General features: G+C 38.8%; 1 protein-coding gene across 5 annotated transcripts; it reads left to right on the forward strand.

Annotated features, from left to right (window-relative positions):
• On the forward strand, nucleotides 1-25388 carry TM4SF18 (transmembrane 4 L six family member 18). Of its 5 annotated transcripts, XM_032345915.1 has the most exons (6): nucleotides 1-221; nucleotides 312-505; nucleotides 3330-3419; nucleotides 12469-12611; nucleotides 21618-21798; nucleotides 22575-25388. In XM_032345915.1, the coding sequence occupies exons 2-6, from the start codon at nucleotides 329-331 to the stop codon at nucleotides 22587-22589; spliced, it is 606 nt and encodes a 201-aa protein (XP_032201806.1). In that variant the 5' UTR covers nucleotides 1-221; nucleotides 312-328; the 3' UTR covers nucleotides 22590-25388. The 5 variants fall into 5 exon arrangements, with proteins under 5 accessions (XP_032201806.1, XP_032201797.1, XP_032201813.1 ...); XM_032345906.1 differs by lacking the exon at nucleotides 22575-25388 and having other exon boundaries at nucleotides 21618-22564; XM_032345928.1 differs by lacking the exons at nucleotides 1-221; nucleotides 22575-25388 and adding an exon at nucleotides 2889-2978 and having other exon boundaries at nucleotides 419-505; nucleotides 21618-22564.

Raw genomic sequence — 25388 nt, forward strand, 5'->3', positions numbered from 1 at the left:
TGCTGTAATCCAGAGGAAAATGACTTATTTTAAAATGCAGTAAAAACACCGCATTCCTTTGGCACAGGATGAAGACCAGCTCAGCTCTTCAGCCCTAGATGATTGTCTATTGTTCTCCAAACAGTAAACCACTATTTCTCACCAGAGATTGTGGGCTGCAGTTCTGTCCGAGCCCTGGGCTTCTCATGAATATGAAGTGAAGGGCTCTGACCCAGAACGTGGTAGGTAATCTCAAAAAAAAAAAAAAAAAAAGGACAGGTAGGAAACAAATTAGCCTTTATGTAATTCTACACTCTTGAAATCTCCTGCAGGTTCTGAGCAGGGTGAAATGGGGTCTCGGAAATGTGGAGGCTGCCTAAGTGGTCTGCTGATTCCGCTTGCACTTTGGAGCATAATTGTGAACATATTATTGTATTTCCCAAATGGGCAAACTTCCTATGCATCCAGCAATAAACTCACCAACTACGTGTGGTATTTTGAAGGAATCTGTTTCTCAGGTATCATGGTAAGTGTGACTTCGGAGACTTGGGTTGCAGAAGGGAGTGTTTTTACTAAGCTTTGTCTTGTTCCTAGCAGAAATAATGAATGATGGAAAAATCACTGGACTAATCCTGGGTTTGGGATTTGGAAGATGGGTGGGCGTAGAGGGGCAGGTAGTCCATGAGGGCTTGGGAGGGTAGCTTTGTCTTCGATAAGCTGTTGATTTATGTGACTTCAGCAGTGCAGGAAATTAGACCTAATGAAAGTCTGTGGGATGCCAGCCGGTCGAAATATTATGTCCTCACGAACCCTGTGTGTTGGTTTACGCTATTTGATGTCCAGTGGCAGAGCTCTTTTCCAGAATAGTTTCTATCTGCCCTCGCGATTTCTCTAGACTGGAGAGATATCAAGACCACATGGGAAAAGCAGAGATTGGGAGATTCAGACAAATTTGTGTTCAAATACGAGCTCTGCCATTTGTACCATGAGACCTTGATCAGATGACTCAATGTCTTTGAGCCTCAGGGTTCTCATCTGAAAAATGGGAGGGATGGCATTTACTTTTTAGGGTAATTATGGGGATTCAACAAAATCTCATGAAAGAAGTGCCCAGGATAGAGCCTGATATGTATTAGATAGCCAACAAATATTGTGATTATAAATACTTGTTGAAGAATGGGCCAGATCATAATTAAATAGTCTGATATTATACCCCTCATAATGGGGGTGTTTTTGAAACGAGATCTAATTACTTACAGTAAGAATCCAAGAATGTTTTTCCTGATGAATTTGTGCTCTTTAAAAACAAGCTGATAGTAAATCATGTTGGCAAGTCAGAGGAAAAAACACTTTTCCTGATCATATCATTTCTAAAAACAGCACATTGTGCGCTATAAGCTTACTGTATCACCAAAGACATAAAAGACAATGGATTACAATTTATCTTTACATCTTCATGGGTGCTTAATTATATAATATTTGAATAGCTATGATGAAAAGCAGTTTTCATTTGGTTACTATTTTGCACATGAAGTTAGTTAACTTTAAAGTACTGATAATCAACACTACTGAAGTTGCTGTGTGATAGATAGGTAGATAGGTAGATGTTTGGTGATTGTACTATAAGTGAATGCAAACCTTTTGGAGAAAATTTTGATATGCTGTATTAATATCCATGAAAATGCTTTTATCTTTCGACTCAGTAATCCTAAACCTGAGAATTCATTCTGAGGATATAATCCATAATAAGGAAAGATACACATACACAGATATTTATGGCAGCAGTATTTATAATAGTAAGTAATTTGTAGGAGCTCCCTAGCACAGAATTGGTCAAATAAATTGTGGAACATTCACTTCTTATGGCATTGAAAATGATAATTATGAAGATGCAGTAACATGGAAAATGCATATTATTTTGTGTTAAGCAAAGAAGAAATGATTCAAAAAATTGTGAATAAGTTACAATTACAACTATGCAAAATATACACATGTGGTAATACCCTGGGAGTATATACATAAAAACATGTAAAGGTGGTGGGATTTGGGGTAATGTTCCTCCATCATGCTTGAGCCCTGTATTCCAGTTATAATTTCACAATGAAAAAAGAAAGCAGTTTCTTTTTCAACACGAGCGAGGCCTGTATTTCTCTTTTGACACAGGACTCCAGGGTCTAGATCTAATTATTTCCCACTAGTACTGTAATGAAGCTAGTTAATGTACCTGATGTACTATGCCTTCTCTCGTCATTGTTTCCCTCAATATGTCACTGGAATCAATAGAAGGGTTGCAAGGCATTAATAAGATTAAATTAGAATCTACTAAAATCTATAAAATTAGTGGTGTTGAAAGGAGGAGAATGTAAGACTCTGGTTTATATTTTGTGTAAAATATAAAACCTAGAAAAGAATCAGTTCTCTATTTTCCGTTGTCAGGGAATCCCTACAAAACATGATTGGTACTACATCAAATATTTTTAAGAGAAAGAAGAGGGATGGACATAAATAAATAAGCAGACAAGCGAAAGCTGATGAATTTGGAAACTGGAAATGCTGACTATACATAGTAAAATAATGACGAAATCTGCTTCAGGATTCAGTCCAGAACACCGGGAGTAAAGGATAGGTGGAGAATTTGTCAGAAGCAACTCATGGTCCATACCTGCCCCAACAAGGAACTGTAACAGAAAAGAAACATGTTTTTTACAGAACTTGAGCCCTTTGCTTAGGATACCAAGAAAAGGAAGTAGAATACATTGAATTCTCCCAGTCTGTTGGCTGGATAGAGACAAAACACACTTGAACATTTGAACCTGAGATGATTTGAATGCTTGGGCAAAACAAACTGACTTTACTTTGAATGAAGACATGTAATTCCGATTAACTGTACCTCTCACTTGCATTCCCAGAGAGCAGTAAATGGAGAAAGGCTGGCAAACATCAAAGTGTGGTGAATGATTTTCCTTTGACCTCTGCAACTGAGTCAGTGAGAAATGCAGGTTTGCTGCGGGGTGGTATTCCCATGTCTATACCATTTACTGCTTAATCATTAGTTTTTGATGACTGATAACCATGCCAATAATAATAATAATAGCTAACATTTATCAATCACTTACTCTAAATCAAGCACTATGTTCAAAATTCTACATACATGACCTCCTAAACACCCAGTGAGGTGAGTTCCCAACACCACTTTATAGGGAAAGACTCTCAAGCTGACACCGCTAGAAAATGGCAACTTTGGGTTTTGAACCCAGGTCCACTTGCCCCCACAGTTCCTGCTCAGAATCACTGTGCTCTGATTATGACTAGTATTCGGTTTCTGATATTTCCTCTCTTCCCTACTACAGATGCTTATAGTAGCAACAGTTCTTCTTGCATTGGAGAATGATAACAACTATAAATGTTGCCAGAGTGAAAACTGCAGCAAAAAATACATGGTAAGAGCAATAGTACCTTGAGGATGGCTGAGTGGGCTCTGCTTTCTTTCCTCTCACTCAGAAACAAGAAAATATTCACACTGTTGTCCCCTCTCCATGACCCTTTCAACTCAGAGCCCAAGAATTTACCAAAACAAAACAAAACAAAACAAAACAAAAACAAACCAACTTCCATTTAGTTTACTGTCTTTGTTTATTGTTGATGTTCTTCCAGAAGTTCAGGATTTAAAGATACATAGAGTTAGAAAATAATATGAGTTTACTTTTTTCCCTTTTCAACTTTATTGAGGTCTGATTTACATTCAATAGGTGGCATCCATTAAAACTGTACAGTTTCATGAGTTTTGACAGCCAAATACACCCAGGCAACCACCATCACGCTCAAGACACAGAACATTCCTATCACCCCCAAAACACTGATCTTTGATCTGCTTTATGTCATTATACATTAGCGTGTATTCTATGTAAATAGAATTATGCAAAATTTGTCTTTTGTATCTGGCTTCTGTCAGCATCATGATTAGATTTATCCATGTGTTGGATATACACAATGTATATATTTTTCTAAATGGGGCTTCAAAAATAATTTAAATAGAATCAAGAGAGAATAAGCAACCAATGTTTTAAGCCTGTGCTGAGCAGGCAGGTGCTGGGCTCCTACCTTTTCATCACTATTCTTCTCCTCCTCAGGGTTATCATCTTTTAATCATATTTGCATACCACATTTTTTTCACACTTACCCAGGGAATTAGATCATTGTTACTCATACTTCTGTGAATTACCTGTGGCTCAGAGAGATTGTGTGATGTATTAACTAAAAGGAATTTTCCAGAGGCCTGGTAGGCATATCTTGCAGCTGTGGCTGCCCGCGGTGGCTGCCGGCCGTGCCTGCCGGCTGTGGCTGCACATTGGAATCATCTGAGAGTTTAGAGCTGGAATTCCACCCCCCAGACACCCTGAGCTAGTTGGTCCAAGGGGCAACCAGATTTTAATGGGCAGCTGAGATGACATGTCAGAGCCCAAGAATTTACTTTATGAAAGATGGCATTGGAAGACTTAATTAGCTGCTAAATGTAGTACTATGCTCTTGGTGGAGAAGATCTGAAGAGTGAAAAGACGCTCTGTGCACCTGCATGCGCATGTGCATTGTGGGTGTATGTATTTTCCTCCAGTAACTGCCGGTATTGTAATTATGGAAAGCTTTCAAAACTGCCTAGGTGAAACAATAGATTCAGGTAAACATTAGCTTCTGATACTCAGGGAATCTCTAGAAAAGAACCGTATGTGCCACTAGGTTCATAATAAAAATAAATGTGTTCAATTTGCCTTGAATCACTATTAGCATCTCCAGCATAAACGGACGCTGCAGACTTGTGGAGTCTGGATGGCGTCTTATAATCAAATCAGAGGAGATGGCTGGCATCTCAATGGGAAAAGCAGGAGGACGGGAGAGGGGATTCTCCGGATTCCCTGGTTGGTTCTTTCAAGGTAGGGCTTTAGAAGAGGGGTCCCAGTTTATATGCCCCAGGAGCCAACCACCTGATGGAAATGAAAGATCTGAGCCTGGTAAGCATTAGATTTCAATTTCTGTTTAAGGAAGAGTGGGATCTGCTCAAGTCCAGCCAATTGTTATCATGACAAAAACGGGCAGTCCGTTTTCAGCAGAAAGTAGAAATATGGAGCATTTTACAACATGTTGGCAATAAATTCTCATTAAAATTAAATAAAGCGCATCTTGAAGGCTAAATATGAGTCTGCCCAGGTTTTGAACGGCAGAAGCTCTGTAATGGAAATTGAGGTCATCCAAGACTCACTTGACAGAGTAGAGTTCCCCTGAAAGTTTCTTTTTCCCTCAACAAAAACACATCTCTGTAATTCATACTCTTTTTCAACCAAAATGCCTCCTTTTTCTTTTTTCTTGTATGCAGAGTTGTTCCCTTTTTATTTCTACTAGTTTAACTTTTTTTAGTAGTTTTTTTTTAAGATTTTATTTATTTATTTGGCAGACAGAGAGATCACAAGTTGGTACAGAGGCAGATGGGGTGGGGGGGAGCAGGATCCCTGCTGAGTAGAGAGCCGGATGTGGGGTTCCATCCCAGGACCCTGAGATCATGACCTGAGCCAAAGGCAGAGGGTTAACCCACTGAGCCACCCAGGCACCCCCCCTTTTTAGTAGTTTTAATTACATATATTAATTGGAATTCTTAACTCTTTGAAACTTTAATTTCTAGGGGTGCCTGGGTGGCTCAGTCATTAAGCATCAGGTCATGGTCCCAGGGTTCTGGGATCGAGCCCCACATCAGGCTCCCTGCTCAGTGGGGATCCTGCTTCTCCCTCTCCCACTCCCCCTGCTTGTGTTCCTTACCTCATTCTCTCTCTCCCTCTGAGTCAAATAAATAAATAAAATCTTAAAAAAAAAGAAAAGAAAAGAAACTTTAATTTCTGGTGAAAACCAGGAAGTAAGCAGTTGTGGAATGTTATAGATATCAACATCTCATTGGCAAATTCTTGAGTATGCTATTTCATAATTTCTAAAGCATAAAATTTCTTCATTGTACAATTTTTCAATGTAGCACAAAACATATCTACTAATAGACCCGAATATCTTTACTTCTTCTTTAAAAGAGAGATAAATATAGGGTTATGTTCACTAATCAATGTTTCAGTAATTTATTTTATTTGGAAATGACTTACATATTCAATGAATTACCATTATTTAACTTCACTTAGTACAACTTGTATTACTTTAAGGTTTCAAGTTAACAAAAAGATTTTGGAAGGTATTTTAAAATAAATGGATTTTGTAAAACTTAATCATTGTTGAAAAATTCACTTATAAACTTTTATCACCATGTTGTTAAGGCACTTGCTCTTAACAACTATGTGTAGATTACTCATGCAAATTTCATGACACAATAGACAAAGTTAACCATTATTTTAAGTTATTTTTCTTGTTGACAATTTTTGTGACATATATATTAGGCAAGCATCAAATGTAGAAACAAAACACCCCAAAAGTTAAACATACATACTTTTTCTTTCTTTCTCTCAGTTGCCGTGCTTGACATACATTCAGCAATTTATTTTTTAGTGTATGCTTCGTTTCTAGGTTGAATTGATAGTTTTATATTGTTAAAGATCTAGTAGAGATACTACGTTTGTTTGACTTGTAATTCTAGGTAGAAATAAAATCGTATGACTATGATACGTTTAATGCTGAGAACTCTGAAGATATTCTTGTTTTTTATTTTTCCCAACAATTTTAAAAATAGCTTTATTTAACCAAAGATTATCCCAGATTGTGTGAACTTAAAAAATTTGTTTTGGATTAGTCTCTGTTTTTAAGAATACTTAATTTATATGAGCACTCATTTACCTCTATGGCAATTAGAATAGAACTCTTTTGACAGATTTTATAAATTATTTTGATAATACTATCTGGAGGTAGAAAAATATCACATATCTGTAACACACACGTAGGTATAAATAAACATACAGACAGACATAGAGATGTTATGGCCTTTGTTTTTAAATTTTAGCCATGTATTTGGTATATTGATAAGAAACTTACCAGTTTATAGAAGAGTCCAAATTGTGTTTCTGGCCTATGGAGCAAGTTATGGTTACCCACTTGGATGGCTAAAGCTTTTTACTGAGTTGTGGAGAAGGCTTTTAAGATTTGTATCTGCCCTTGACAAGTAATCTTATGAAGGCTGTGGACTAGATTTTGGCGAGGAAATTTTTATAGCAGTTGGTTTTTTTTTAACCACCCCCCTACTCCCCCACCTCCCTGGTCCCCCCCACCTCCCTACCCCTCCCCCCAGCTCCCTCTCCCCACCCCTCCACCTCCCCCAGCCCTGCTTTTTTTGCCCTTCAGTTTCAAGCAGTTGTGTGTTGTGTTTTAATTATCTCCTGGAACGTTTATATTCCAAAGAGTGGGAGCCCCATAAGAGTTGCATCTCAGAAGGGGTAGAGAATGTAGGTCCTTTTAGAAGGAATTTGGTAGCATATTTATCTATTATCAAGAGGCATAGAATAATTACTATTTAATGTTTTCCTTCTTTTTCTGAAGCACAGGGTAGTTCGCTTCCCAGTGTCTTGATTTTTTATAACAACTACAGATATTTTGAGATGAATAGGGGAGGCTTGGGGAGCGGTAAGAATAGGTAGGTGAACTTGGAATGGCTTTAAGAGACACATTTCTAGTTCAATAAAGACTAGATTTGTAAGACAAAGGCAATTGTTTTTTAATTCCTCAAAAGAGGGGGATCACAGCCCGAACGATCCTGACCTACCCATCCAACTACACTATTTTCAATTTGCTTCTTTATATTAGGGAGAAGATTTCCAACAAAAATGGAAGTCCGAATATTTCTCGGGTCTAGATTAACAGTGGTGTGTCTTTGTAATGTTCTTGTAATTATTTCACAAAACCTTCCACATGTTTTCTTTCCCTCTGAGTACAGAGCTCCATTTTACTCCAGAGAGAAGAACTTAATTTTAAAAGTTTCTATCAGGATGTGAATATCAACCTTTAATTTGGCCAACTTCAGACCATATGGCCACCTAAAAAATTATTTCAAATATTTAAACCAGATGACTCGAAACCAAAACCAAAACTTAATCAGGGATGCAAGAGATGTCCCCAAAGGGAGTGCAAAAGATGCAGCCCTCCCAAGATCCAGAATCACTCCCCAAGGTAGCAAAAGAAACTTTGACAACTCCTCCTGAAAGCTGGTGACAGTTGGTGGGATCCTAGCTGCAATGGGGTGCAGCCCAAATTTCTGTATGGCAGATTTTGGGGGGATCACAACCTGACAGTTGGCTGCTTTCAAGAACTGGTATTTGCATGCCTGACAGGCAGAAAGTCAAATTCTCAGAACACAAATAAAAGACAAACAGGAAACTGACAGCTATCTCTGGCAGGGAAAGGATCAATAACCAAGGGATAGCTCAAAACCAAATTTTAGCCAGAGTCACAATCCAAAGAACTCATCTTTACAAATGTTTTTTCCCTGCCAATCTGAATCTGAAAAGGAAAAGACTCTTACCACCTACCCTAGACTGGTCCCCCACAGGCAGAGATCCAAGAAACTGACATGGCAAGAATTCTTCTGTGGCTTTTTTCGACAGATTCGGGATCTCTAACCGTAGCTCCTGCACCAAGGAAGGTGTCCCGAGCCAATGGTGCCCCGTGTTGGGTGCCAGATATTGTAACAGAAAAAACTTTTACTCAACCCTCTTAGGGTCCCTGGCTCAGTCTGAAAATGAAACTGACAAAGACAGGTGAGCAAGAGAAAGGGATATACATTTTATTGAATTTTATGCATACATGGGGGCCTTAATGAGAGAATGAAGAGCTGAAGAAGTGACCAGAGTAGCAAGAAACAACAACAAATTTGTCAAGAATTGGCAAGAGTGAGGTGTTTGGGCTAGGGGTAGTGAATGTTGGAGAAGTAGCAAGGAAGATCAGGTTTAGTTTAACGAGGTTTGTTTTCACCGGTTTCTTGGCCCCCGTCTCTTCCTTTTTCTCCTTGTACAGAGAGGGTAACTTGCCCACCAGAGTTTTATGAGCTCTTTCAGAGAAAAAGGGTGAAGGGGCTGGGAGGGGTCAGAGTGACCATCCTGCTTCTGCCATGTTCTCAAGCTCCTTCAGTTTAAGATATGCAGTATGCTAACGTGCCATGTTTTGGGGGTGACCTGAACCTCACTAACTTCTTGTTTGCTATTCATTCTTCTGTGTTGTCTCATTTTCTGCCAAAATCCTGTGGGTTGTTATCTCTGGAAAACAGCTACCAGCCAAATAGAGGCGCTTGGAATAAGAGATGATATTGTGATTATATTTATAATTTGAAATAATTTTTATATCCATTGTGTCCTTTAATCTTTGAAATATCCCTATTATGGAGGTAGTATAATCATCTACCTCTTTTACATTTAATAGAACATGGAACTGTAACTCAGAGAGATTCTTATTCCTGATTTATTTCAAGGTTCAATTTTGCAACTGTATTCACTCATTACACTGAATTTGTATATGTATACAAATATATATTTGATATGCTATGGTTGCCAGTTTCACCAAATCAAAAAATTCTTCATTGATCTTTCCAGTGAACTGCTTAAGAGCATATTTGGTAAACAAGGAGCTCAATCTTTTTGAAACATCCTTCTTCCTTTTTGGAAGATGGCATTGGTGGATAGGTAAATTTTCTTTGTGAAGTGTAACAAACAGTAATCTGTTTAAAATTAGTTTGTCTCATCCTATGATGGGGCAACATGCTATTAAAAATCAATATGAGAGATATAACATGAAAGATCTTTTAATCATATGTGAAGATGCCAATGAATTAATATCCAATAGGAAAAAAAGCAGACCTGTTCTTTTCTTCTTCAGTTTTTTCTTTTTTTATGATTTTATTTATTTATTTGACAGACAGAGATCACAAGTAGGCAGAAAGGCAGGCAGAGAGAGGAGGAAGCAGCTGAGCAGAGAGTCTGATGCGGGACTCAATCCTAGGACCCTGGGATCATGACCTGAGCTGAAGGCAGAGGCTTTAACCCACTGAGCCACCCAGGCGCCCCCAGGTTTTTAAAATATTTTTTTCCTGATTTTCCATAACGAGCATGTATTAATGTTATAATCAAAATAAAATAATGTTAAATTATTTGAGATATATATAATGTAAGATCACTTTTTGTCCCCCAAATCACAGGTCTGTTGTTCTCAGTTTTTCTGGTGTCAAGTTTTGAATTTATTGTCAACTAACTTGGCTGTTCTACTCTCACTTGAAAGCAACATTTCTAAAACTAAATTAAATTGTCTCCCAAAGCAAATTACCCTTCTTGGCATCCCTATTTCTGTCCTTCGTGTTCCAGTCCCAAACTCTGGAATTTTCTTTTTCAGTCTATCTCCAGGTACTTATTTCCTCCCCAATGTCTTTTCCTCCTGGACCTGTTGTTGTTACCGCAAATTGAAGTCTCCACATGGAACCCTTATTTTGGGCTCTCTCACTTCTAGCGGGCATGCCATCACTGCCAGAAACATCTTTCCAAATTATATATTGGTTCATGTCAGTTCCTTGTTCAAAAACCAAGTACATGGCTTGTTGGAAAAAGAGCTATTCTGGTTCTTTATAAATTCAAAATGGGCTTGGTACATTTTGTGCCGGGAAGCAAGGAAGTATTCAAGGAATGATAGGGGTATCTCGAAGGGCACAGGAATTGACTTGGCAGGATGGTCTCACTGGCCATATTTGGACCAAATGAGCATCTAAGAGAATAATAACAGTTATGAATTATAATGCATTGAATTAGAAAATCCATGAGTACACAATAAGAGAGAAAGAGAGAAACGAAATGGAAGTTATGCTGTGCAGAAAATTAATAAGTTATAAATGCAGAAGAAATGATAGAATGAGATAAGCAGCACCCTGCAAACCAGTCATTGTGATAATTCGTGATCAATGGATATGAGGATCATCAGTGGATGGTAAACTCACCGACTGAAATGTCTTTGGGGGATAGGATATCACACAGTCTCAAAGTATTACCTCACAAATTATTTACTAATTGCAAAGTGAAAAATGTATGTTTATAGACCTGAAGAATACCACCTTATTAACCAAGAGGTCAAAAGCATCACCAATGACAGTGGGAGGCCCCTAATGTTCTCATGCCTATCGGGTGTTCTTGCCAAAATGTTTAACCCAAGTCCAGTTGTGAGGAAACAATCAGAAAATCCCAGATTGTGGAGGACATTCTGTAAGACCATTGGCTGGGATTATATTGTTCAAAAACAATTTAATATTCTAAAAAACAAAGAGGCAGTAAGACTAATGTAGATCAAAGGAAATTGAAGAGATGTAATCCTGTGCATAAACTCTCATAGGATCCTGTACAAAAAACATGGTTGCAGAATAATAGAATATCTTTATTTTGGGGAGATATGTGCTGATGTGTTTAGGAGTGAGATATCACAGTGTCTACACCTTAATTTCAAGTGGTTTGGCAACAAAAATGTGTTAATAAATAAATACATGTGCATGGATATATGCATACACAGAGAGAGAACAAGGAAAAATTATAAAATACTCACAGGTGAGTCTAGATAAAAAGTATACACAGATACATTGACTATAGTATACTACACCATATTTCAACTTTTCAGTAGATTTGAAAAAGAATGTAGATAAAAGGTTATTGGGGGCGGTGGTGCGGGGAGCTACTTGTCCTGAAGGATGAAGTCAGCCCTCCCTTGAGCCAGCATTCAAAGCCACCTTCTGCCTGCAGGTACAAGTTGCACTAACTTCGTAAGCAACTGGAGGGCTGGTTGGTGTCCAACAACTCCATTTCCCCAGCATTAGTAAACATGTCTATCTGGTTTTCATAAACTTCTCTCTAATGCTCCGTGGGAACCCTCTCTTAGGTCACACTAATCTACTTACCTTATAATTCTGCTTGTACCCATCTGCCTGGGAACACTGCTTGTTCTCTCTCCTCCAAGGCAAACACCCTCCTCCCCATCAATCCCTTCCTCACTTGAACATAAATATGGCCATATAGGCTAACACCTGATGCTTCCCCTCATATTCCTGTAGGTGAAGGTATCCACATATCATCTTCACATGAGAAAAGTCAAGGTCCTAGCTTCTGATTCTTAGAGAACCCACCTGACCTAGAAAATAACGTCTTTGGTAAATACAGATAGATCAGTCACACCCCTTCCCTGCATTAATGTTTGATCATTATTTTGATACCGAAATTCCAGAAGAAAGGAAGAAAGGTAGTCAATTAACTAGTATTCTCTGTGGAATTCCACACAAAAAGGCATTTTAAAACTTATTTTAAAGGTCAGATAGGTTTGGATTAAATGTTTGCTTTCCTGTGCGCTTTCACACAGACTGCATGCAGTAGGTTTGGACGAGTAGGGAAAGGTACCTATCTGATCATTTGTCCACAATATCCCCTTGTCTCATTTTGTGGCACTGACCTCCACCTCCTCCTCCTCCTGTTTATTTCTGACCTCCTTCTTCTATGTTTAATTTAGACACTGCTGTCGATGATCTTTTCTGCCCTTGGAATTGCTTTCTCTGGATACTGCCTGGTCATATCTGCTCTAGGCCTCGTTCAGGGTCCATACTGCCGTACTCTTGATGGCTGGGAATACGTCTTCGAAGGCACTGCAGGACGGTAAGAAATAATTCTCCAAATCAAAGGGCTCAGAAAGCCAGAAACACCTGGCTTCATGCTCATGATCATTTTCCATGATAACTTTGGGGTTCTATGTGGGAATACTCAGACCAACTTCTGCCTACATAGATCTATGTTTAGATGCTTTTTCTTCTCTCTTTCTTTTTTTGGGGGGGTGGGGAAGCAGTCTTTTTTTTTCTTTTTTCCAAGATTTTATTTATTTATTTGAGATAGAGTGAGAGAGGGAGAGGACAAGCATGGGGAACAGGAGGCAGAGGGAGAGACGGGCTCTCCACTGAACAGAGAGCCTAACACAGGGCTGGATCCCAGGACTCTGAGAATATGACCTGGGCAGAAGGCAGACACTCAACTGGCTGAGCCACCTAGGCACCGCTGTCAGTCTTCTAATGTCATATGCATTCACTATTTTGAGGCTGATGTGGAGATATCCAAATGAAAGGTGTGTTTCTCCTGAATTTCAGAGCGAAGCTTTGTAGTTATTGTGGTCTGGCAGCTACTGGAGCCTGGGAATTGAATGGTTCTAATACCTCAGTCTTGCTGTGTGGCCAGTTTGGAAGTGTGGTCTGTTACAGATGGGAAGGGGCTTGGCTGGAAGAGAATTTCAGTGACCTTGGATGGTGTTACCCATGCTATACCATCAGGGACAACACAGATAGAACCAGACAGCATGAGCAGCCAAGTAGAGGGTGAGATCTGGGTGCATGACCAGGCGTAGGCATTTGTGGGGGAGCCAGGAGAAGATCTAGTGTGCACTGAAGAGTCTAGGAAGGCAGCCTTAACTTAGAGGGCTGGTGATGCAGTTAGCTGTTGACGAACCCAGTCCCAGATCGCAGAACAACTCACACTGGCATTGTATCGGCTAGCACCTGTAGAGACAGCTCTAGAAGCAGCAGGGCCCAGAAAGAGATGCAGGAGAGGTCCATCAGATCCTTCCCAGTCCTGTCCTATGCCCAGAATTCTAATGGTATAAATGGAGGGAGTGTCTGGACCACTCCCTAGGGAAGTTGCAGTCTCTTCTCAGCTCCCTGTGACCGGCTCTGTTGTTCAAGGCCCACATCAACTTTTTGTTGTTGTTGTTCTTTAAAGATTTTATTTATTTGACAGAGAGAGATCACAAGTAGGCAGAGAGGCAAGCAGAGAGAGAGAGAGAGGAGGAAGCAGGCTCCCTGCCGAGCAGAAAGCCCGATGCGGGACTCAATCCCAGAACCCTGAGATCATGACCTGAGCTGAAGGCAGAGGCCTAACCCACTGAGCCACCCAGGTGCCCCAAGGCCCACATCAACTTGAAGTCTTACATGCTCAGCTAGGCGTGGGTTGCAAATCTCCTTCTGTGCCCATAGCTGCCTTGTCCTGAAAGTTCCACCAGGTACCACATTCTGTGAGCAGAGGTCTCTCTTAGGTCAGGAGAACCTAGAAAACAACCGTAGGCATTTTGAAGCCCTTCAGGGACTCTCCTTAGACGCTAATGAAGAAAGTCCCACTGGGTGCAAAAAATCATTTTTTGTGCCATCATCCCCTGAACATCCCTGACCCCCAAATCAAAGAAGATTTCCCTTTCAGAGCAAGATCTCAGACTGCCCAATGCCCCTCCATTACTCTTCGTTACTCTTGAAAGTTTCTCTTAATATCTGCATTCACCTGACTCCAGCTACAGACAAATGGAGATAAAACATTGGAAGCCATAAAGGGAAGTGAAGTCTCTGGTCTCCTAGAGAAATTTCCAAGCCTTGGCCAATTCTGGGTAGAACATGTGTTAATGGGGCGCCTGGGTGGCTCAGTGGGTTAAAGCCTCTGCCTTCAGCTCAGGTCATGATCCCAGGGTTCTGGGATCGAGCCCCACATCGGGCTCTCTGCTCTGCAGGGAGCCTGCTTCCTCCTCTCTCTCTCTCTGCCTGCCTCTCTGCCTACTTGTGATCTTCTTCTCTTTCTCTCTGTCAAATAAATAAATAAAATCTTAAAAAAAAAAAAAAAAGGAACAAGTGTTAATGTTAAAGTCCCACAAATCAGGTCTTCATTTGTACATTTATTCAACAAATATTTCTTGAACATCAACTCTGTCCAGGCCTTGAATTAGGTGTTAGAGAACCAAAGATAAATTACTCAGTTTTTTTTTTTAATTTTTTATTTTTTATAAACATATATTTTTATCCCCAGGGGTACAGGTCTGTGAATCACCAGGTTTACACACTTCACAGCACTCACCAAAGCACATACCCTCCCCAATGTCCATAATCACACCCCCTTCTCCCAAACCCCCTCCCCCCAGCAACCCTCAGTTTGTTTTGTGAGGTTAAGAGTCACTTATGGTTTGTCTCCCTCCCAATTCCATCTTGTTTCATTGATTCTTCTTCCACCCTCTTAAGCCCCCATGTTGCATCACCACTTCCTCATATCAGGGAGATCATATGATAGTTGTCTTTCTCTGCTTGACTTATTTCGCTAAGCATGATACGCTCTAGTTCCATCCATGTTGTCGCAAATGGCAAGATTCCATTTCTTTTGATGGCTGCATAGTATTCCATTATGTATATATACCACATCTTCTTAATCCATTCATCTGTTGATGGACATCTAGGTTCTTTCCATAGTTTGGCTATTGTGGACATTGCTGCTATAAACATTCGGTTGCACATGCCCCTTTGGATCACTACGTTTTTATCTTTAAGGTAAATACCCAGTAGTGCAATTGCTGGGTCATAGGGAAGTTCTATTTTCAACATTTTGAGGAACCTCCATGCTGTTTTCCAGAGTGGCTACACCAGCTTGCATTCCCACCAACAGTGTAGGAGGGTTCCCCTTTCTCCGCATCCTCGCCAGCATCTGTCATTTCCTGACTTGTTGATTTTAGACATTCTGACTGGTGTGAGATGATATCTCATTGTGGTTTTGATTTGTATTTCCCTGATGCCGAGTGATATGGAGCACTTTTTCATGTGTCTGTTGGCCATCTGGATGTCTTCTTTGCAGAAATGTCTGTTCATGTCATCTTCCCATTTCTTGATTGGATTATTTGTTCTTTGCGTGTTGAATTTGCTAAGTTCTTTATAGATTTTGGACACTAGTCCTTTATCTGATATGTCGTTTGCAAATATCTTCTCCCATTCTGTCAGTTGTCTTTTGGTTTTGTTAACTGTTTCCTTTGCTGTGCAAAAGCTTTTGATCTTGATGAAATCCCAATAGTTCATTTTTGCCCTTGTTTCCCTTGCCTTTGGCGATGTTCCTAGGAAGATGTTGCTGTGGCTGAGGTCGAAGAGGTTGCTGCCTGTGTTCTCCTCAAGGATTTTGATGGATTCCTTTCTCACATTGAGGTCCTTCATCCATTTTGAGTCTATTTTTGTGTGTGGTGTAAGGAAATGGTCCAGTTTCATTTTTCTGCATGTGACTGTCCAATTTTCCCAGCACCATTTATTGAAGAGGCTGTCTTTTTTCCATTGGACATTCTTTCCTGCTTTGTCGAAGATTAGTTGACCATAGAGTTGAGGGTCTATTTCTGGGCTCTCTATTCTGTTCCATTGATCTATGTGTCTGTTTTTGTGCCAGTACCATGCTGTCTTGATGATGACAGCTTTGTAATAGAGCTTGAAGTCCAGAATTGTGATGCCACCAACTTTGGCTTTCTTTTTCAATATCCCTTTGGCTATTCGAGGTCTTTTCTGGTTCCATATAAATTTTAGAATTATTTGTTCCATTTCTTTGAAAAAGATGGATGGTACTTTGATAGGAATTGCATTAAATGTGTAGATTGCTTTAGGTAGCATAGACATTTTCACAATATTTATTCTTCCAATCCAGGAGCATGGAACACTTTTCCATTTCTTTGTGTCTTCCTCAATTTCTTTCATGAGTACTTTGTAGTTTTCTGAGTATAGATTCCGTGCCTCTTTGGTTAGGTTTATTCCTAGGTATCTTAAGGTTTGGGGTGCAATTGTAAATGGGATTGACTCCTTAATTTCTCTTTCTTCTGTCTTGTTGTTGGTGTAGAGAAATGCAACTGATTTATGTGCATTGATTTTATATCCTGACACTTTACTGAATTCCTGTACAAGTTCTAGCAGTTTTGGAGTAGAGTCTTTTGGGTTTTCCACATATAGTATCATAAAATCTGCAAAGAGTGATAATTTGACTTCTTCTTTGCCGATTTGGATGCCTTTAATTTCCTTTTGTTGTCTGATTGCTGAGGCTAGGACCTCTAGTACTATGTTGAATAGCAGTGGTGATAATTGACATCCCTGCCGTGTTCCTGACCTTAGCGGAAAAGCTTTCAGTTTTTCTCCATTGAGAATGATATTTGCGGTGGGTTTTTCGTAGATGGCTTTGATGATATTGAGGTATGTGCCCTCTATCCCTACACTTTGAAGAGCTTTGATCAGGAAGGGATGCTGTACTTTGTCAAATGCTTTTTCAGCACCTATTGAGAGTATCATATGGTTCTTGTTCTTTCCTTTATTGATGTCTTGTATCACATTGACTGATTTGCGGATGTTGAACTAACCTTGCAGCCCTGGAATAAATCCCACTTCGTCGTGGTGAATAATCCTTTTAATGTATTGTTGAATCCTATTGGCTAGTATTTTGGTGAGAATTTTCGCATCTGTGTTCATCAAGGATATTGGTCTATAGCTCTCTTTTTTGATGGGATCCTTGTCTGGTTTTGGGATCAAGGTGATGCTGGCCTCATAAAATGAGTTTGGAAGTTTTCCTTCCATTTCTATTTTTTGGAACAGTTTCAGGAGAATAGGAATTAGTTCTTCTTTAAATGTTTGGTAGAATTCCCCCGGGAAGCCGTCTGGCCCTGGGCTTTTGTTTGTGTGGAGATTTTTAATGACTGTTTCAATCTCCTTACTGGTTATGGGTCTGTTCAGGCTTTCTATTTCTTCCTGGTTCAGTTGTGGTAGTTTATATGTTTCTAGGAATGCATCCATTTCTTCCAGATTGTCAAATTTGTTGGCGTAGAGTTGCTTATAGTATGTTCTTATAATAGTTTGTATTTCTTTGGTGTTAGTTGTGATCTCTCCTCTTTCATTCATGACTTTATTTATTTGGGTCCTTTCTCTTTTCTTTTTGATAAGGTGGGCCAGGGGTTTATCAATTTTATTAATTCTGTCAAAGAACCAGCTCCTAGTTTCGTTGATTTGTTCTATTGTTTTTTTGGTTTCTATTTCATTGATTTCTGCTCTGATCTTTATGATTTCTCTTCTCCTGCTGGGCTTAGGGTTTCTTTCTTGTTCTTTCTCCAGCTCCTTTAGGTGTAGGGTTAGGTTGTGTACCTGAGACCTTTCTTGTTTCTTGAGAAAGGCTTGTACCGCTATATATTTTCCTCTCAAGACTGCCTTTGTTGTGTCCCACAGATTTTGAACTGTTGTATTTTCATTATCATTTGTTTCCATGATTTTTTTCAATTCTTCTTTAATTTCCCAGTTGACCCATTCATTCTTTAGAAGGATGCTGTTTAGTCTCCATGTATTTGGGCTCTTTCCAAACTTCCTTTTGTGGTTGAGTTCTAGCTTTAGAGCATTGTGGTCTGAAAATATGCAGGGAATGATCCCAATCTTTTGATACATGTTGAGTCCTGATTTAGGACCGAGGATGTGATCTATTCTGGAGAATGTTCCATGTGCACTAGAGAAGAATGTGTATTCTGTTGCTTTGGGATGAAATGTTCTGAATATATCTGTGATGTCCATCTGGTCCAGTGTGTCGTTTAAGGCCTTTATTTCCTTGCTGATCTTTTGCTTGGATGATCTGTCCATTTCAGTGAGGGGAGTGTTAAAGTCCCCTACTATTATTGTATTATTGTTTATGTGTTTCTTTGATTTTGTTATTAATTGGTTTATATAGTTGGCTGCTCCCACGTTGGGGGCATAGATATTTAAAATTGTTAGATCTTCTTGTTGGACAGACCCTTTGAGTATGATATAGTGTCCTTCCTCATCTCTTATTATAGTCTTTGGCTTAAAATCTAATTGATCTGATATAAGGATTGCCACTCCTGCTTTCTTCTGATGTCCATTAGCATGGTAAATTCTTTTCCACCCCCTCACTTTAAATCTGGAGGTGTCTTCGGGCTTAAAATGAGTTTCTTGGAGGCAACATATAGATGGGTTTTGTTTTTTTATCCATTCTGATACCCTCTGTCTTTTGACAGGGGCATTTATCCCATTAACATTCAGGGTAACTATTGAGAGATATGAATTTAGTGCCATTGTATTGCCTGTAAGGTGACTGTTACTGTATATGGTCTCTGTTCCTCTCTGATCTACCACTTGTAGGCTCTCTCTTTGCTTAGAGGACCCCTTTCAATATTTCCTGTAGAGCTGGTTTGGTGTTTGCAAATTCTTTCAGTTTTTGTTTGTCCTGGAAGCTTTTAATCTCTCCTTCTATTTTCAGTGATAGCCTAGCTGGATATAGTATTCTTGGCTGCATGTTTTTCTCACTTAGTGCTCTGAAAATATCATGCCAGCTCTTTCTGGCCTGCCAGGTCTCTGTGGATAAGTCAGCTGCCAATATAATATTTTTACCATTGTATGTTACAGACTTCTATTCCTGGGCTGCTTTCAGGATTTTCTCTTTGTCACTGAGACTTGTAAATTTTACTATTAGGTGATGGGGTTTGGGCCTATTCTTATTGATTTTGAGGGGCGTTCTCTGAACCTCCTGAATTTTTATGCTCGTTCCCTTTGCCATATTGGGGAAATTCTCCCCAACAATTCTCTCCAGCATACGTTCTGCTCCCCTCTCTCTTTCTTCTTCTTCTGGAATCCCAATTATTCTAATGTTGTTTCGTCTTATGGTGTCACTTATCTCTCGAATTCTCCCCTCGTGGTCCAGTAGCTGTTTGTCTCTCTTTTGCTCAGCTTCTTTATTCTCTGTCATTTGGTCTTCTATATCACTAATTCTTTCTTCTGCCTCATTTATCCTAGCAGTGAGAGCCTCCATTTTTTATTGCACCTCATTAATAGCTTTTTTAATTTCAATTTGGTTAGATTTTAGTTCTTTTATTTCTCCAGAAAGGGCTTTTATATCTCCCGAGAGGGTTTCTCTAATATCTTCCATGCCTTTTTCAAGCCCGGCTAGAACCTTGAGAATTGTCATTCTGAACTCTAGATCTGACATATTACCAATGTCTGTATTGATTAGGTCCCTAGCCTTCGGTACCGCCTCTTATTCTTTTTTTTGTGGTGAATTTTTCTGTCTTGTCATTTTGTCCAGATAAGAGTATATGAAGGAGCAAGTAAAATACTAAAAGGGTGGCAACAACCCCAGGAAAATATGCTTTAACCAAATCAGAAGAGATCCCAAATCGTGAGAGGGGAGAAAGGGGATAAAGAGAGGTTCAAAAAGGAAGAAAGATAAAGAAAAGAAAAGAATTAAAATAAAAGAAAATGAATAAAGAAAAATATAAAAAAGAAAAATATATATATATTAGATAAACTTTCAGAAAGTGGTTGTTTTTCTGTTTCCAGAATTACTGTTCTTCTTCTCTTCGATCTGCCGATAGGTTTGTAGGTGTTTGCAATCTTTAGATAAGCTATCTAGCTGATCTCCTGCTAGCTGAAGTAGTCTCAGCCTGCTACTTCTCCGCCATCTTGACTCCTCCCTCAATTACTCAGTTTTCTTTCCCTCCAGGAGCTCACACGGACCTGACCGAATGTTCTGGTAAGATGGCTGCTTTAGAGTGAACACTGCCCTTAGAGCACAGGCCTTTGATGCTTATACACATCTGGGTTCACGTCATCCATCTGCTACTTCCAAACTGTATGACCTGAAACATATATCCCTGAGCCTCTGTAAATCATTTCTATCTCACAGAATTGACAATTAACTGGAAGCAAAGCAGAGATTAGATTTAATAAATTCTTAAAATAAGCTGGATTTTATGATTAATATTGTTACCAGGCATTATCTCTTATGTCTCCATCTACTGGGCAGTCCATAGGCTCGGTCACAGGGATGGCCACTACTGGGGATCCTGAATCTGGTCCATTCAACAAGCATTTGTTGGTTTTTGCAATGTGCCAAGCACAGCCTTAGGTGTCAGGCCTAGCTATTCTGGGCTGTATAAATCACAGTAGGGCTCTCAGTGTACACAACTTAGTGAGCAAATATATACAGATACCAGTAAGATGGCCTTACGATATAAGGAAGTAAATGATGTGATAGAGCGCTATAAAATGGTTGTGGAGGGAGGGAGTATCAGAAATAGCATCTCCATTCCTTCCAGACCCTGCTAGTACATTTACTACTCTGTGGTTTACATGAAAAATAAGTAAGTGCCCCAGCCCAGGAGAAAAATCAATACCATGAGGGCATCTCACTTCCAAGTGTTGGCTGATCTGTGTAGAGCCTGTACTGGGAAATCTAGAGTAAGGATCTTGAAGGGATTGCTTCCCTGGTAGCTTAAATGGAGTTCAGAGTATGAGGATGTGTGGAGTGGGTCTAGGGAAATGGTAACAGGAAATTGTATCTGTATCAGGCTTTACAGGTTCCAAAGCATTCTCACACACCTTTCACTGAATATTCATATTAACCTCTAAATAAATAAATAAAATCTTCAAAAAATAAAATAAATAAAATAAAATAAGCATAGGGGCACCTGGGTGGCTCAGTGGGTTAAAGTCTCTGCCTTTGGCTCAGGTCATGATCCCAGGGTCCTGGGATGGAGCCCTGAATCAGGCTCTCTGCTCAGCAGGGAGCCTGCTTCCTCCTCTCTCTCTGCCTGCCTCTCTGCCTACTTGTGACCTCTGTCTGTCAAATAAGTAAATAAAATAAAATAAGCATAGCCCAGTGCTTTGTGCATGCTATCTACTCCATATATGTATCTGAATATTTTTTAAAATGTTTTAATTCACATTGAATATTATGTATTTCAATCATATATATTAATTTCAATTAATTTCAATCATGTATATTAATAACCCTCTTACTTGGACCAAGTATTTAGGCTTGGCCATGTGTCTTGTTGACTATATCCCTTCTCTCTTTCAGTTTCCTTACAGATTCCAGCATATGGACTGAGTGCCTGGAACCCGCACATGTAGTGGAGTGGAATATCATTTTATTTTCCATTCTCATAGCTCTCAGTGGACTTCAGGTGCTTGTTTGCCTCATCAGAGTAGTCACTCAGTTATCCAGGATACTGTGTGGAACCTATTCAGTCATCATCCAGGTAACAGACCCCCAGTGGCACCTGGACCTCCTCCATTTTACCCCCACTACCCAAGATCCAATGACTCCGGTTGAAAGGGTTTGAGCCTCCCGTCTTTTTCATTCCATCCCTACTGCCCTCATCTTTACTCAAGCTCTAGTAGCTCAATATATATATTTTTTATATCCAATGTGTCTGTTGGTTTGCCTATGTAGATTGAATCAACGGAGTAATTGTAAAATCTGTACTTAGTCCTGAATGGTGAAAACAGCACAAGTGTTTTGAATAAGCCACAGTGCAGTGTTCTGTGTGGAAATAACCCAAAGCACAAAGAAGCCTTACTATTTATTGAGAATTTCGCTGTTCATAAGATAATCGAAGGCTCACATAGTTATCCCATTGAAATAATTTCTCTTCTGAATGCTGTTTCCATTAACGTAATAATCATGCTTTATATCGAATCATTAATAGTTCATTTTAAAGTGGAGAAATATGTTTGTAATCCCTTCAAAACTACTTCTGTTTCATCTGCTAAAATACTGATGTTAATTTAGTTATGACTGGAATTGCTAAAACCACCCAGCAAGTCCAGAGTGAAGAGAAATCACAAATGAGTTAGCTTGTATTTTATTTAACAACAAATAATGTATACCCTTCCTAGAAATTTCAAGTAGATATGTTCCTAATTTATCATATTTTGAGTATGCACTATAAATTTAAGTTGATACTTGGGTCGTGGATCATTAATCAAGCCAAATTTACTACTTCATTCCCTTTTTTTTTTTCTTTTTTTATAGCCTGGAATCATTTGAATGTCAACAAGAATATTTTCCATTATCAAGATATGCCATCTATCTGTCTCATATCTACTATATAGACCTTAAGGCAATATTCAAATGGTGGTGATTTCTCTGTTTGTTGTTTTTTGAGCCTCTTATAAAATTTATAGTCCTCACTGGAAGTGCCAGCTATGTCACCCTTCTATCTGGAATTTTTTCTAAGCAATATGTTTTAGGATCTTCAGAAATATCCATATTCTTTGGTCAAACAAATCCATTCCCAATAATCTATATTATGGAAATAAGTAAGAATAAAAGATAAAACTTTATGCAAATACAAATAATACAATATTATTTAATATTCTAGAAAATTAGAAATACTTGGAAGTCTAACTTTCAGGGAAAGATTAAGTCAAGAGTAATACATTAGTAGTAATATTATATGGTCACTACAAATTATGTTACACAGTCATTACAAATTAGATTTTAAAGATTATAAATATTGTTAATTAAAAAAGCAGATTACAAACTTATGTTCACATTATAAACAAACCATCTAAGACAAACACCAAATAATCAAAATATAGGAAGAAAACTCAATCTAGAAGGATTTACAGAAAAATGTCAAGTGTCATTTGGATGATAGGCGACCCTTCTTACTTTTCTCTATTTCCCAAGTTTTCATTATCATTTTTATAATTAAAACATATTTTAAAACTCATCATTTTTACTATTAAAAATGCTTGCTTTCATCCAATCTTTAAATATATGCTTTTCCACATTTTCCCACCTTGAGTATCTATAAACATCATAAAATAACGCTTCAGTGTTCAATAATGAAAGTACTGAGATAGAAAGACAAAATAAATTGTATAAATTATATTATCTAACTGAGCCTTTAGCCTTATTTTCTCACTCCTGATGATGAGTATGGTGGGCTACAAGAGGTAACCTTGAAATAAATAAGCAGTTGAGGGCATGCTCTATGGGTTAAAGAAAGTGAACATTGACCCGTCAATACCTATGTCACAGGGAGTTACCAATACCTACACTAATAGAAAAAAATTTTTTAGTGAAACATTTAGAAACTTTCTGTCTGTTACCCTATAGTTACCATGACCTCCTTGAGAACAGCAGCAATGTTATATATTTTCCCATCCTCCTTAGGACGTAGCACAAAGTGGGTATGGTAGACACTCAACATTAGCTACTCATGCCAGGCCTGTCTGCCCTTCACGGTTACTATGCTGAACACCTGTCTCCACCATAGGCCCACTGGACCATAACACTTCTGCCACTTCCCTATTGCTCTCCTCCATGAACACTGTCAACAATGCTTTGTCAATACCTGCTCTGTGCCAAAGCTGGGCAGCAGCCTGGGGGAAGAAGGAAACATGCTTCTATCCTTGGTGCCTGCTCTGCCCACATCCTCCTTTAAAGGAAGCTGCCCTGACTGCAGCCTTTGCTGACTTAAGTGTCTTGAAAGCAAGTCATGTTATATCAGATGACCTTAATGCCTGGACCCAGCTAGAAGAACTGGGATGGGCACCCAAGCCATGGGCAACCTGTCATCACCCAACTAGCTCTGATTTAGCCAAGAGTGAAACACCATCCAAATGAGATTGGTGGTCCTTCTTGCTTGAGAATCTGATCTCGAGGAAGCCAGGAATGAATCAACCCAATCATTGCTGTCAGGAAAGTAAAGGCTGAGAAAGGATGCTAACATAGAGTATCTGATTACTCCACCAAGTGCATAAACTTGTCATATTCATCACTCTCTTTTCTTAGTTCTCCCAATGACTCCTTAACCTTCTGGTAAACAGACTTCTGACAAGTCAGCCCCACCAGTTTGTCTGACACATTCAGACTGTCTCAGTCTTGTTTAGATTCGATATAGCACCATACCCTGAGTGGACCATGAGTAGATGTCAGCTGAACAACTCCACCCCAGAACTGGAAACATTGTCTAAGAACAGGTTGCAGCCAAATACAGTAGAGTATTTGTATCAGTATATTTAATATTAACAGAATCACCCAACATTTTTTATTTAAAGAGCAGCCACTAATGCAGTTTTAAGGAAAAAGGGCTGTATACAAATCTATGTGTGCACTGTGAGAACAATTTTTTAATAATATGATTACATGTAGACACGAGCAAATCTTCAGATACAGACCAAAAAAGACTGGAACAATATCTAAATGTTAGTACTTAATAATTATCCCCTAATAGTGGGATTGTGACTTGTGTTTCTTTTCTCTACATTGTTCTATATATTCAAATTTTCATTTGAAAATGTGTTACTTGAATAGTGAGAAAAAAATAAATACCATTTAAAAAGGAAGTAGTCTCTCATCCTTTCGTAAAATCTGCTTAAGGATCTTAATATAGAAAAACACTAAACATGAAGGAAAGTGTGTGATAGTCCTTTTTCTTGTTCTTTTCATTTTCTCATTCTAAGAGAGGTTGAACATTAGAATTAGCTAATTCTAATTGAGAATGAATTCTATTTTATGCATTTATGTTTTTATATTTGTTATTTCTTTCTTATTTCCCTTCCTTCTATCTCATTGTAATTTTCCTAACTTCTTAAATTGAATGCCTGGCTTATTAATTTTCAAACTTTCTTTTTTTCTCCTTAATATAACCATTTAAGACTATACACCTTTTCTTTAAGTGCCACCTTTGTTGCATCTCCCTAGTGTTGAAATGCATTTTTTTTATTATTTAGTTAAAATTTTTCTACTTTATTTTTCCATCTATGTGTTTTTAAATGTGCTTTAAAATTCCCAAATATGTGAATTTGGGGTTTTTTTTTAATTGATTTCCAACTT

This window comes from Mustela erminea, chromosome 1 (assembly GCF_009829155.1).
Source record: "Mustela erminea isolate mMusErm1 chromosome 1, mMusErm1.Pri, whole genome shotgun sequence".
NCBI lineage: Eukaryota > Metazoa > Chordata > Mammalia > Carnivora > Mustelidae > Mustela > Mustela erminea.

Excerpts from the sequence above, each read along its gene's own strand:
- TM4SF18 (XM_032345906.1), top strand. The coding sequence starts at position 329 with ATGGGGTCTCGGAAATGTGGAGGCTGCCTAAGTGGTCTGCTGATTCCG. Across the intron at positions 506-3,329 it reads TCTGTTTCTCAGGTATCATG|ATGCTTATAGTAGCAACAGT; the intron begins GTAAGTGTGACT and ends TCCCTACTACAG. Across the intron at positions 12,612-21,617 it reads TTCGAAGGCACTGCAGGACG|TTTCCTTACAGATTCCAGCA; the intron begins GTAAGAAATAAT and ends TCTCTCTTTCAG.